This window comes from Poeciliopsis prolifica, unplaced genomic scaffold (genome assembly GCF_027474105.1).
Source record: "Poeciliopsis prolifica strain line A6 unplaced genomic scaffold, Auburn_PproV2 SCAFFOLD019, whole genome shotgun sequence".
NCBI lineage: Eukaryota > Metazoa > Chordata > Actinopteri > Cyprinodontiformes > Poeciliidae > Poeciliopsis > Poeciliopsis prolifica.
This window is the reverse complement of record NW_026562394.1, coordinates 234,609-250,062: the sequence shown is the minus strand read 5'-3', so window position 1 is coordinate 250,062 and position 15,454 is coordinate 234,609. Positions and strand designations below refer to the sequence as shown.

General features: G+C 37.8%; 1 protein-coding gene across 1 annotated transcript in view; it reads right to left on the bottom strand.

Moving 5' to 3' along the window:
* mtnr1bb (melatonin receptor 1Bb) overlaps positions 1–1,170 on the bottom strand; it is a 39,807-nt gene extending 38,637 nt beyond the window's left edge. The window contains exons 1-2 of the mRNA XM_055043999.1: positions 883–1,170; positions 226–787 (exon numbers count right to left, since the gene is read on the bottom strand). Of these exons, the coding sequence (XP_054899974.1) occupies positions 226–433 (208 nt within the window). The 5' untranslated portion in view covers positions 434–787; positions 883–1,170. The remainder of the gene's footprint in view (positions 1–225; positions 788–882) is intronic.
* Positions 1,171–15,454: the final 14,284 nt, after the last annotated feature.

Below are 15,454 nucleotides of genomic sequence, written 5' to 3'. Positions count from 1 at the left end.
CTTTTAAAAGAAAACCTAAATCTATTTTGGAAGTGAAAGGTTCTGGACAACTTTTGTTGGCACTTTATGTAAAAGTTTTAGATGCTGAAAGACAGTTTCTCTAAAATTAGTGTAGCTGTGTTGACTCATCATCCATCATCTTTCAGTGACCTCTGTTAAATGGTCTGGAAGAAAAAGAAAAAGAAGAAGAAGAAGAAGAAGAAGAGAAAAAAAAAAACACCTCACCTGCGTTCCTCAGCTTGCGGTTCCTGAACACCGAGATGATGACCAGCAGGTTTCCTAGCACATCAACCACTGTGGTGAAGATCAAGACACTGGCCAGGATAGCAATGACCCAGGCAGGGCGAGCGGTGCCCTCTGCGGACAGGCTGCGCTCCAGCTGCCCCAGCCGTGGCTCTGTCCGGTTCTTCAGAAGCATCAACGTGTCCGGCATCACTCGGTCCACAGCGCGAAGCTGCCCGCCTCAAGTCCCCCGCTAAAGTGTTGATGTTTTTTTCCCCTCTCTTTTTGTTATTATAAGTGTATTTTTGTTATTATTTCAACGTCCCACCGGCACCGTCGGTACCGGTGTGTCCTAGATGAAACATGGAGCGCACCCTTCCCCAAGTTCCACGAGAGCGCAGGTAAAGTCCGCTACTTAAAGGCGACAATTAGTTGCTGTGGTGATCACGTGTGACGTATGAAGTTGTACGGACTCTTGGTTTCCTTTTTTCCCTCACATCTTCAGAAACAAAGTGACCGGTCCACGTCCCACAACAAACGACACACGGCCACGGTGCCACACCTCCTGCCACGAGAAAGAAATGTGACATATTTCTTTTTCAGAAAATAATTTTCTAAGAACACGGCTCTTGTTTCTGAACTCTTAATGTGACGCCTTACCTGACTTGCTGGTTGGCATTTGTAAATCTCCGTCTGCGTGTGCTGACAAACAAATAAAAAAAGGGGAAATAAAAATGGAAAAGCGAGCGATTTCCTTGTGAGCGGTCAAATGGCTGAATGGCTGGGTATATTTCTGTGTTCAACGTGCAGCTTAGTTTATCTTCTTTAGCGATGTGTGACGTCCTGCCCATGTACAGGACCATACAGCTTAAACGACGCAACTGGAGCTGACTGTAGCCAAATATCACACAGTAGCAGCCGCCGGTGAGACACTGATGATGATAATGATGATGATGGTGATGATGATGATGTGGAGACATCCACAGAGTGAGGATGGAGCGAAGACTTGCCTCTTTCGGTGTGACTGGGTGTGTGTGTGTGTGTGTGTGTGTGTGTGTGTGTGTGTGTGTTTGTGTCCCTCTCTCTCTTTCTCCTTCATCCCCTACTCTGCGTGCAAACAAAATATTTTCCATTTTTGCCCCGCTGTATTTTATTCCAACTCAATCCCGGCGTGACCTCCCAGAATCTGCCTTTCATCTCGGCACAATTGCTCGGAGGTTCTCCGACTGTAAGCAGACAGAGTCGGGTCGGTTCGGGAAATCCAATGATCACGCTGTGACTTCGCGTAATCTTTGCTTTTTTCTTTTTTCTTTTTTTTTCCACGGGGGTGAACGGGGAGGACATTTTGAAAGTGAAAAAGATTAAATCAGACATGTTGCCGCTGTGTATGTTTCTCAAATTCTAATTTTAGACGTGAAATAAATTACAGAAACGCTAAATCACATGGAGGTATATGGATTGTATGAGTTGTAAACACAGCTGTGTAATTTATCGATTGGATGAATGCTGGAACAGTGCGCACACGTTTCTGGACTCTGGAGTATTTGTGAGCAGGAGAGTCATAGCAAGTGGAGGTGGCAGTTTAATCCCATTCATGCTTTACATGGGTGACTGAAAAGGGTGTGAGACTGGGGGCAACAGTGCAGTCAGGCTCTCTGGATTCATAAGTTATCAATTATCTGTGTCAGTTGCGACACATTGGGGCCAGAGCCATCACTCCCATGTTTAACCCCTTGCTGCTGGTCTGCAGCTGGATGCCCTTAAAAGTCAGCAAGCGGAGATTAGAGATAGCCTATAAAGAAAAGCTGATGGGGTCAGCAGGGTCTGATGTGATGGCCAGGAGACAGACATCTCCCTGTTGCGAGGTCAGTCGGAGCAGCCTGTTCTTACATGTAGATGCATTTTATATGGAAACACATTCGGGCTCATAGAAATACTGCACATCTGAGGAAAAAGAAATCAATGCCATGGGAGGAAGTAAAAGAAGCAAAAGTTTGCTAATTGAAACTCCACTTCCCTGGCAATACTCTGCTGGCCTCATAGATGTCTGGATCTATATAACTACATTACTTTTCAAAAATATTAATTTACAATAAAGTTAAAGATATTGTGCAAAGTTGGATTTTATTAGTTTAGTGCATAATTTTGAAGTGGAAAGAACTTGATACATATATCTTTATTCTTCTTATAAAATCTAAAGAAGGGAGCATTTAAAAGTTTTCATTTCGTTTGATACCCCTAAATAAAATTTAGGGCAATCTTTGTCTGTGGAAGTCAGAGGAAGCACATTCCAATTTAGGATAGTTTAATCCATCCATCACGAGAGGCAAGATACACCCTGGACAGCTGCATGTAGTTCAATCTGTATAAATGCAGTTACTCTGTAAAGGCGTCAGAGCATTGATTTATAACCTCAATCAACAAATGGCATTATGAAGACCAAAGCTTAAAGCTAATTGTGAATTTTAACAGAGACATCTACTCAAAGTCTGACTGAGCTCCATCTACTCCAGAAAGAGAAATGGGCAAACATTTCAGTCTCTACACCCATGAAGCTTGGTGCAATTCCCCCAAAAGTCTAGCAACTGTAATGGCAGTGTAAGGTAGTTTTGACTTTAGGCAATATGTTCTGATACTGAAACCATATATCCTTTCCTCATCACATTACATGTACAATGTTCATCTGTCACAAAAATCTTGACAACATACATTCGTTATTGTGGTTGTAGTGTAGGAAATCCCAGAGTGTGAGCAGTTTCGCAATCCATAGTAGTTTTTTTTTTTTTATGTGTGTGCATGTGTGTTTTTCCGATGGAATGAACTCTTACAATAATGGCACTGACTTATTATATAACAGTGAAATCACACATTATAAAAAATCAGGAATATAGTAACATTAGGACAAAAACTGTGTATCAACACCATCCTCTCCAAAGAAGAAAAAAAATGGGAACACAGCTGCTCCATATGGTTACATTCTGTGTGTGGTGACCTACAGAAAAATATGGCTTATTAATATTGATGGCACAGTGTTTCTTTGTTTCGAGTCATTGTTCCACATAGAGATTTGTTGGATCTGCCAGATGTTGCAGCCAAAATAACGTCTGGGGAGGGGAATTTCAAGACAAGGAAGGGAAACCAGCTAGGCCAAAATAGAGATGAGACACTTTTATTATTTTTTCTGAATATTGTTGTATGTTGAACCATGTCTGTAATTCTGATGTACAAGAATATTGTCCATACATACCATTACCACTATTCTATGGTTAAATGTCCCCAGTAAGTTGTAGAGCAATGATAAAATTCTGACATTTGTTTCAATTTGTGTACAATTGACAGAATTGATTAAAACGAGTATGTTAACTGTCACAGATCTATGTTTTGAGAACAGTCCACAAGTTTATAGCAGGGTTGAAGTTTAGACTGTTCCAGAAGCTTAATATTAGTTTGTTATCCACTCCAAAATACATTTTAATCTATTTTTGGAATCATTTTTCTGTTGTTGCACCTAACTTTGTTCATATATCTAGATTTTGATTTGAGATGACACAATGTCAGTTTTAATGGTTATTAAACAGACACATAGCATGCCACCGTGCTTGATAGATAGTGCGGTGTTCTTAGGTTTTAGTTATGTACTTCTTGGCACTGCAACCAAACAGTTAAGCCTTTGCCTTCTCTGACCCTAAAATTATTCTCCAGAAGGACTTTGGACCTTGTTCTTCCGGGAAGCAACAAATGTCAGGTTCCTAAACCAACCATTCCAAATTAGTTTGACAAATTTTGCCAACAGGAATCATTACATATGAAGCTGGCACTACACCTGAAGGTTGGAGATAACTAAAACAAAATAATCTGATCAAAGTTCAACTTGCTAATTTCAACAAATGTCAGTGAGGTCCTATGTTTATGTTTGAGTTTGTATGTTTGATTTTGAACCTCTGTAGAAAAAACAATAAATTCATACTTGTTAATATATTTTCTGTTGTATGATAATTTCACAATGAAAAAGAATGACTCCACAAAGGCCCAAAATTAATAGCACAGTGATCGCTATGGTAATCATACATAAACCAAACTGTATAGTTGATTTTGCATTGTGTGACCATCTTCAAATGGTCACACAATGGCACAGTGTTACCATTGTGCCATGCTATTTGATTTGACATATATTTAAGAATATATGTCAAATCAAATATCAAGACTTTCATTTAGATTGGTTGTAAGTCAGTTGACCACATTTGCACAGAATACAAATATTGCAGGGAATTTGGTGGAATTGGGTCTTGAGCCAAAGAACACATAAAGAGATTTTGATGTAATCTGGATTTTGAATTTATGTCATTAGATTACCATTTTGAAGTCATAACATGGCAAACAGATAAAACCTAGGGAGGGATGTTTTAGGTTTGTATGACGCTCAACAAATATAAAGAATGTAAGTGTGATTGCATAATTTATATATTTTTTTTCTCTAAGGCTGTGGAACACTAAGAGGTTTTATTTTCACACACTTCAAGTGTGCTAAGGTTATTTTAACATTTGACTCATCACTTGGAGTGAAAGGGTTTCTACAAAAGGCCTTTTAGGTTTCCTCAGTCCAACAAGAGCCTAATAAAAATCACAGCAACTTCAGCATATCTTGATGCGCATTCTGCTGGCGAGTATAAAAAGCCCTGATGATCAAAGCACAACATAAAGCAGGCCTTCTTCTTAATAAAATCAGATCTCAGCAATCTCAAGGGTGACAGTGTACCCATTTCTTGCAGCCAAAGGAGATAACGAGCTGAGCACTGGGGCCCATGATGCTGCCAGTTTTCTCTGGAGCATGTTGATCTATCATTCTGTCTCACCTCTGTTTACCTTTGTTTACAGCTTTGGACTAAATTGGCAAAGCATTGAAATGAAGTACTGTTAGTACAAGGACGTTGTCAAATCAGCACATAACAGCTCAAGCCAAGACCTAATGAGGGTAGAATAAAGAAGTGCAGAAAAATGGAATTCAGCGTTTATTTCCCTGGTTTTGTTTGACTTGCAGAAATTATGCATTGGTATAAAATACATATAAATAAACAATGAATCAAATAAATGTGTCCATGTTTGAAGCAAAGACTGATTTCTAATGTTTTGTACATTTGGCATAATCCAACAATATTTATCAGCTTTCATTTTGTAAGAAAATACAACAGGGGACATTAAGTGTGCGGTTAACTTTGCTGTTTCTCACATTGCAATTTTGCAGGCATATGCCAGTGCATTGCCTTAGTGATAATCTCTCCAAACAGCAAGGGGAGGGTTGTGAAGGGATTGGGCCAGGACACAGCTTTGTGGATGAAGGCAGAGTTTGGATGTGACCTTACATACTCTAACATGTACAGTAGGAAAAAAAAAACAAGTATTGAACATCTCAATTTTTTCTCAGTAAATACATTTTCAATTAGCTTATTGACATTAAATCCACACCTGATGTTTTTCGCAACCCAAGCAACCCACGCTTACAAAGTAACCAAATCAAATTTATCCACAGGGAACAGGTATTGGAAAAAAGGAGTAGTTTTTCATAGAAAATGAAGAATATATGTTAAATCTGACAGAATTTAGTAAGAAGTCCTGCTCCTATCAGTGTTAGTTAATATTAACATAAGTCATGAATCTGATGTCATGGCCTCCATCCACATTCACTGTGCAAGCCTCCAACCTATTTTACAAGAAGCGTCTTAAGATGGGAAAAAGCAAAATGTTTATAACCATACTGTTGCAACATATAGTCATCCAACAAGTGGCAAAGTTTGACAATTTTTTTTACATATTCACACTTTCCTTAGGAGCAAATGATTATTCACAAAAGGCATGGACTTTGATGGAGTTTAAATGACCGGATCTGATTTCATCCAATCACAAAGGTTTGCCCGTGACACATATAATTCGTCAGCTTGATGATGTTTACCGGAATTTGTGTTCTCTGTAAAGAACCCTGTGGGGAGGATTGCCAAGACATTTTTACTAGTCATAAAACTATCTTATACATTATTTTACTCTTACTTTAATTGCGTAATATTTAGACGCATGCCCAACATGCCATTTCTAAACTAAAACCATGGCAGGTTACATTTCTAAAACAGTGCAGAAAATCAATATCATTTTACACAACTTCTCATTCTGTTCGCTCCTTGGCCTTGTTGAAACTGAGCCAAAAATACACTTGAGCAATACCTACCAATGATTTCTCCTCATAAGTATCTTGAAGTTGTCCTCATTAAAAAAGACTTTTCTGCTGCCTTTGTAATATTTTTCAATAAGCAATAAGTTGATCTTGTGTCATTCTAAATTAATACCAATAACCTTGTGAACATATTTGTCTTGATTTCCTTGTATGTTAGGATTAGTGTTATCTGCTGTGAATTCCTGTAATTTAGCATGTTAAACATATTTTTACCAATACAAACATCGATACGTTAGATATCTGTTTTGCCTATTGTTATGCTTTACCTTTAGTTTTGCAGTTCAGGTATGTTGCATCTTTGATCAAAGTCTCTATTGAAGGAGCCTGGTTGCACCTAAAGGTAATTTGTGTGCTTCTTTTTGAGCATGTGTGAGATATATATATATGATTCTGGTTGCATGTGTTTCAGTCATCAGAGGCAGATGTTAGGCACATAGATTAGGTCTGGCTGAGTTTGTAATCCTGGTGTTACTGAGAACAGCATGGATTTAAAATCACCCACACAGCTACCCCTCAATGAGCAAGAACTAGGGGAATGGTAATCTCTCACACTTTTCCCTGTTCTCCACTCTACTGTTGCCTTTCTTACGTGATATATCCTTCAATCCCCTCCTACTTTATGTAACATTCTTTCATCCCTCCGTTCATGCCTCTCCTACCCTGCTGTGTCCAACCAGATCTGGAGAAGAGACAATGACAGAATCCAAGCAGGAAAAATGAAGCTGGGGGAAAAAAAGTAGAAGGGGTTTAAACAAAGCTTTTATTTGGCTTAGTTGATTGTGTGGCGTAAATGCCAGATGGACAAATAAAAACTTAGCATTGCATTGACTGGCAGCTCCTGATCAATTTCATCAGTAGCATGATGAATAAACACAACAGTGACTTTGCTTATTGCGCCACCTCTCTTTTCCCACACTTGTATCTGCCTTTGGTTTGACCCTGCATCTGTCACCAAAGTAGTCAGCATACTTGGAAGACAATAAACAGGCAGGACAATCATCAAACACAAGAGACAGCGCAAGTTATTGATGCATGTTGCATAATCTCTGTCAGAATTATTTTAAAAAGAACTAAATGACAAGATAGCAGGACTGTTTCTACCTCCTGAGTACAATTTATATTGTTATTGTTAGTTCTGACTGCGTCACACAAAATGCTTGAGGCGAAGATGTTATGCAAGTTTTTGCTGGAAGGGATGCATCCTATAAAGACTTAAGATAAAAACATCAGTACAAGTAAAATAAACAGGAAAAAAAGAGAGAAAGACAAAGAAAGAGATGTTATGCAAACACCACCTTTTAGAAAGAAGTTACTGAAAAACACTACAAATTGTTTGCTAGGCTTTAAAAGCTGCAATATCAGTGTTAATTTCTCTACAATATTTCTTCATAGTCATGTGTGATGCAAACTACTTGAATAATTTGTGGCTTATTGTTTGTTGCTGGTGTCAGGTGACCCCAAATTAAACCTTTTTTTGTGTCAGATCTTCAAACTTTAAGAGCCAGGAAGTTTGCATACAGCAGTTGATTTTTGTTGCAGCTCTAATACTAGGGTGAAAAGTCTAGGTTGGGGTGAGGTCATCTGAATATGAAGTCACTGTCCTTAGGACTCAGTTTAGTTTTACATTTCTTTTTTGTCATTGTTGTTGTTCATCTAATTGTTTTGCATCTGCTGTGCAAAGTTTGAATGTTGTGGACAACCCCAACACAAACAGTGTAGATGTAGTTCATTCCATTGTGTTTAGTTTCTTAGTTTTTACTTGTGTTTTGTTCTTTGTGAATTTGAATTTATTTATTTTAAATCTGTATTAGCTTTACCTCTTGGTTTATGTGTCCCTTAGAGTCTTACTGCTGCTCCCTATTGTACTAATTAGTCTCTTTTCCTCGATTTCTTGATTTTTTCATGCCACAGCTGTGTCACATTTTCTTGGTTTATCTGGCTTCTTTGCCATTTTCCTTGCCTTTCTCAGTATTTAAGGTCCTGCATTTCTTCCATTATACTGTTTGTTACTGGTGACTGTTCCCTTTGTGATGACTCCAATACCTTAATTTGTTTAATCATTTAAATAACTTATAACTTCACCTTTCTTCCTCCAGTTCTGGCTCCATTTGGGTCCAACTAAAAACTAAACATGACAGGTTGAATGATGCCAAACAGAGGCAGTTGAGAATAACTGGCACACTTTCAGCGATCCAGCAGGATATAAATCAATCCTGTCTTTTCACATCTAACGTCACTTCTGCTAGAAAGGCTTTTTACGATAATAAATTTGAAACTACCACTGACATTTCGAATCTGCTAGTTCAAATATTGTTCAATCTTTCAAAACTATTCCAAGGTCTCGTGTGATGAGGTAGATTGTTCTCTTCCTGTGCTTCAGGTCTGACTCACTGAATTTTCACAACTGAGATGTGTAGCTGCTTGCTAATGACTTTGGAAAAAGTGCCATCACCAAGCACCAGAGTCCTTTCCTCTGGGCTTTGATCTCTGATGATATTGATTATGACTATGACTATGTTAAAAGGAGGGGTTGATTTTATTGTTGCTACATTTCATCTGACTTTTACATCAATGAAGGATGTCAAACATGACAATTTTTCACAAGAGGAGGTTGTAAAGAGCAGCATAAAACTGAGAAGCAAAAGAAGAGTGCAGACACTGTTGATTGAGCATGTGAGAATTTTTGATGTTCAGATTGTCCAATGTCAGAGTGTTAACACACACTCTGACATGTGTACTGTGTGTGTTTGATTTGAGGTGATACAAGTTCTACATGTTGAGGTCACTTCAAGGCCATTGACTGTTCATTCTGCATTAAATTATAATGTGAACATCCACACACAGGCAATTAGTCTCATCAGTCCTCCAAGCATGTAAACTGGAACAGCTAAATATGTTCCAAAATGAGACCATCTAAAAAGCATCAAATCTTTTCTTAATTCAATAAGAACAATTTTCTACCAATGGATAAATTCAACACTCCTCATTCAAACAACAATGGCTCCCTTTGGGGAAAGCAGATAACTAGTTTACATTTGGAGAAAAAACAAACTTCTGCAGTGGCAGGTACAATAAAAGCATAAAATGAGTAAATAAATTTCTTGTCATAGGTTTTGGTGTTGCAGCTGGTTCAAATGACAGAGCCTATTCAGGGGAATGCTGAACAGTGATCAGGGAAATGAGAAGGGAACATAAGACTCAGAGTAAACACAGAGGGAGCTGAACCAAAACACAAAGAAACAATCAGGAAAAGTAACAAGTGAAAAAAAAATGCAAACATCAACAGATTACGACATTCATGAGTTTGGTGAATTTTCTAAATAAATATAAAGGGAAAGGCAAGTTGCTAATCCCACCAGTTAGGTGAACACAGGTTTAAGGCCTCCACATATCTAGGTGTACCTCCACGGAGGTCCACTTGATTTCAATATGGGCTCAATGTGGACTGAAAGCAGCTCTCTGCGGTACCACGAGAAGGTACGTTTTTACAACTGTTTTGTATGCAACATCAACCTGACATGGTTGATTTAGCCCAACCAGTCGCAACGGGACACAAGGACCACACTGTGACTTGGTACTAGATTAACAGGTGTGCATTGGCTGCCCTGGTGGAGAAAAACAGGGCTAGGCACCCAACTAGCTCAAAAAACTTGCAAGTTCCATTCATATTGTGGGAAATAAAGGAATTAGACGAAATGAATGTACAGTACGCTCAATTACAAATATCAACCGTCCGTATGTTCTAGCATGTGGGAGTCTATAGTCCTATATGACACCTTTAACATTTGCTCTTGACCATTATTCAGTCTCTGTTCTACTAGCTTGTACGCCACAGGGCACAGAAAAATGTGGAACCATGTTGTGTTGGCTGCTCCCAGCCATATGTCTCATATATCTTTTAATAAAAATAGTTGTTCTCTGTCGCTCTAGGGTAAAACTAACTTTTAATAAAACAGAATTTGTCCTAGAGCTTTCATTTGGAACGTCTCTGAAGGACTGCATTGGCTGGATACCCCCAGTTCTTCATTCTGTCAAATGTTAAAATAAGCTGAGATGGGGACCACTGAGCAGCCATGTTTCAGGCCTTATATGTTGTTAATCAATTCCTGTGCATAATGGTTTAATGTAAAGCCTTCTGCTATTTTGAAGTGTTGATTTTCTGAAAGAATTTATGTTTCAATTGGCCAGTATGGGGATTGAACTACGCTCTGACCAGCTGAGTTAACCAGCCGTGCATGATGATAATCTTTCATCGATTTAAGAAAAACTTACATAATCTTACCACAATGAAGATTTGACATATTCTAATGTTTCTCAAAATGGTAGTGCAATGGACTTCTGTCTCACTGAAAAAGGAGGACTGTCCAGCCTGCATACCTTGCTGTACTGGGCTTAAAAAGTGACTCTCACTTCAATTTAGCCACAAAAACACACATCAAATTACCAAAACATAAATTGATTAGTATAACTAATGAAATAATACCCTCAATGATGCATTACCTAATATAAATTAAGGTTTTGTAATCGCAATAGATAGCAAGATGAGCTTATTATCACAAATTAGGGTGTAAAACTTTCATTAATGACTTAACAGAGACAAGTTTCATCTAGTTTTATGAACATTTTACCTTTTGATGGATTAATTTTTACCAGGCTAATGAGAACAGAGAACTGACTCCCTTGAGCTTGTCTTTGTATCCATTTTAGCCTTTTGTGCTTCATCTGATTCTGCTAAGAGAGAGACCTGAAAGCAAGAACAAAGCTGCCAACATTCACATAAGAACCACAAACTAAACTACAATACCTACATACCTGATTGTATGAGGGAGACGTACAGAAAGTAGTGCTGAGCTCATTCAGACAAAATTGAGAGTCTGTGAATATAATTTAAAAGATTTTTCATAAATTCTCACTCAGGATTTAGATCTGGGACTCTGATTGGATCTGATTCGTAAATATGCTTTAATTTATGACATTCCATAGTTCTGACAGTATGCTTTAGGGTGTTGTTTTTCCTGGCATATGAATCTCAACCCCAATTCCAAGTTTCTAATACCCCCAACATGTTTAATGTTTTTGTGACATAATAAAATCACCTATTTTTATTAGTTTTAATCAGTTACTGATGGCAATATTAAAGGCAAAAAGAGATCATCTAAAAACTTCTGCCTTGAAATAAATGCAAATTAACTTTCTGTAGATTGTAGTAACAATTCTCTTAAACTCTTCTTGATTTTGTCAAACACTATTTTCCTCTACTGCCCACTTTGGCTACTCTTGCTGGATTCCATAATTTAGCCAGAATGAAAGAAGCTTGTAGCCTTTGTGAACTTTCAACTGTTTTTCCCATTCAGATTATAGATCAATCATCCAAGTTATGGCAGATGTTGCTGTTACTGATAAATTGCAGGGGCAAATACTGTGTTCCCTATGTGCTGTGAAGGAAGTCCATAACTGTAATATTAGAGCAGAAACCTGACTGTTCCCTTACAGCCAAGGGAGTCGGGTGCTTTCTCTGGGTTTGCAGGGAGTTCAATAGCCACGTCTGACTGAATAAGGCACAATCTGAGATGGATTGCTCTAGCAGTAAATGCTGTCGGGTCAAAGAAGTTCTACAAAACTTTTCTTCTCTCATCTCATCGATTTAAATAGAACTTTGACCTCCATTTTTTTTCTTCTGAGAGACAACAGTCTTTTAAATTTTAGGTTTTGTTAATCACATTTAGTAAATATGATTTGAGGTCACTTTTAATAGTTATTACCTAGCATTGGGAAGTAAACTGGGCTTGACAATGGTGCAGTGAGTTACATGATTTACTTGTAGCAAAAAAGGTGCTGGGTTTGGATCTGGTTGCCTAGTTGTGCCTGGTGATGGGCATAAGTGGGTATAGACAGTGGATCGATGGGGAATAAATATTTTCAGCATGCCTTTGTTTCATAACATTGTTTTCTGATCTTGTGTAAGATGTCTGTCTCGTTCGTCTCGTTTATCAGAAACAAACATCTTGCTTGAGTAGAGATATTTAAAAATTCAAATCTACTAGGACTATAAATAATTGCTTAATTTATGCATCTGCTAATTTAATTATGAAGTGAGAAATTTATCTTTCACATCAGTTTTTCACAGATTATTAGTCTGATTATGAGAATTTTTAAAGCTTAAAGGATGTTAAAAGCCAAATTCCAGGTAGCGTCTTTCTGTTTTATGTGTTTGCTCATTTATATGTTCTGTTCCAGGCAAGTTGGAGGCTTTGACCTCATGTGTATTAAGTTTCTTGTTATGTAACTGCTAAATAAAATAATGATTTTTACAAATATACAATACTTCTTTATATAAATATGAAACCCATAGTCAATTCGATAAAAAGAAAAAAAATCTGTATACCATTTAACAATTCTGATTGTAGATGCATGATTCAATCATTGAACTGGGTCATTTTGGGAATGAATTTGCTGCCATGAGGAATACTACACAATAAACTGGATTCATTTATTCAAGTCAGCAAACAAATCCGTTTCAGAGGGAAACAAAAACAACATAATGCAGCAAAGATTATTCTGCAATCTGCACAGCTGTTGACATTCAATACCAACAATCTATATGTGTGATACAATCATAACAGCTTTAAAAATAACCTCAGGTTTTCTCTAAAATGATTTTTTTGTTTGCTTGACTGATTCCACAGTGCATACATTCCAGAAAATGTCCCAACACTTCTGTGCAATCTCAGGACATTAAACAAGCTTAAGCTTTGCTAAGCAAATCTGCTAGATTCTGGAGAGGTGGGAAAAGAAAAACATATATGAAGTATGACACACTGATGGTTATGGGAATTATGTGTCTGTCGTAGTCCTCTTTGAGAAATAATTAAGCAAAACTGCTCATGAATATGAAGCACATTTTCATCCTGAGGACAAATAACCTTTTTTTTCTTTGACTGAAGTCCAAATCTGCTTGATTGGTGCATGTTCAAGTTCTGATGGTGTACAATGCATTACATAATAATGTGCTTCATCAGTGACCTGAAATAATTTAAAACCCATTTGCCATTAAAAGAAGTTTACAAGATGAGTCAGCTATGGAATAAAAGGCTTATTTCAGCCATCAGAAGTCTCTATTCCTTGTTGAAATTTCTGGGTTTTAACATCAGGCTCCTGGTGGGGAGTTGAGGGGGTTATGGGTGTGGGCTGGGGCATTGTCTTCCACAGTCTACAGACATTCAGACCAGGTGAACTGGAAACTGTAAAGTGCGCACAGGTGTGAATGTGTTTGTCCACGTGTTAGTCTGACCTGTCTGGGATGTTTCCCAGCCCGATGCCTCGTGCGAAGTGGGGACACGCTTCAGAAGCCCTCTGACAGGGCAGAGCGGAATAAGAATGAGTAACTGGAATGCATGGATGGATTGATAGGCCTCACATTGAGAGACACCGCTGCCTTCGCTGACACTGAGACTGATAATGACCGCGTTAAGATGGGCCACGGGACACGTGGCCATTAGTGGCTGATGTTGGAGCACTTTCACAGAGTCCTTGGGGAGAGTACCTCTCAATTTGAAATTCTCAACATTCTTTCAGCAAATCAATTCAGCAAAATAGTCTGCCCTTGAATTTCATTACATGCTGTCAAATGTGGATGATTTGCATTTACACCCTTCACCTTGCATGTCGTGTTTATGACATGTAAATGTTTTCTTTTTTTAATCCTGTGTCTGGATATGTACTTTATATAATGAGCATCAGTTAAAAGAAGGATTTGACGTTCTTTATAGTTATAAAGAAGATATTTAGATAGGCTTGTTTCCTGTCCACAGTTGCACTGGACTCTGGAATGCTTTATCGAGTTTGCCACAAAATTCTCCAACTCCTAATTCATGCGGTGTTCATCTTGGAGTTAATTTATTCACATTTGATTTCCCTTTATTGTGCTTGAACAGACAACACGATAACATTTCCCCTGTACTATCAGAGCACCAGCCATGTGCGTATCCTGGGTTGAGTGATTCTGCACGTCACTGTTGCATTTCCAAATATTTTCTGAGCCTTTCAACACAAAATGCCTTAGAATCTATTTCTCCTGTTAACATGAGTACAAAGGATGGGCTTCTGTCCTTCAGTCTGTCTGAGGAATGCACACAAATTATACTGTACATAGCTAAAATATTTGTATACATGTAAACTTTTCATATTTTATCACTTTACAATCACAAATTTCAATGTGTTTTTTAAATTTGGATTTAATGTAATAAACTGCCCCAAAGTAGTGCATTTGTGAAATGAAAGAAAATAATTATAGAAATCAAAGAATGACATGTATTTGGCTTCATCAATGAAATGAGGCCTGCATGTTATTTGAGGTATGTTACCAGGTATGTTTTGCACATCTAGAGAATAGTTTTTTGTGTCGTCATTCTTTATAAAATAGCTCAGACTTTATACATTTTATTCAGCTCTGTACTTTGACAGGACCACTGTAAGAAATGAATATACTTTATATGTAATAATGTTTTAACAATAAATTCCTTCTTGCCACTCTCTCATAAAGACCAGAATTCTTCGGTGAAATAAATAGTTATTGAGAGATTCTTGCACCTGAGGTTTGCATCTCAGCAGGTCCTCCACAAATACCACAGGCATCTCAAATAAAACTCTCCTCTCGTGGATAGTCTGTTTAGGTAAAACAGTCATGAGCTGAAATGTTTACAGTTCTGCTAAACTTTTTCACTTTTTTCAAATATACCATTTGAAAAAATGGTATATTTTGCCCCCCTCAACCCCAAACAACAACAGAGAAACAGATGAATGCAGTGCTTCAGTGGCTCTTCATAATCTTCATAATCTTGTTTGTCCATGACTTCATCATTAAAGTAATTTCATAAACAACCAAGGCCTTAACTGAACAACTTTATTTTGTGAGGATTTCGGTTTTTCTCTGTGTTGATTTAGGTTTCTGTGTCGTTTTCAGTTAGTTTCCGTGTTGTCCTGTCTACCCCTTGATTGTTCCCAGCCATG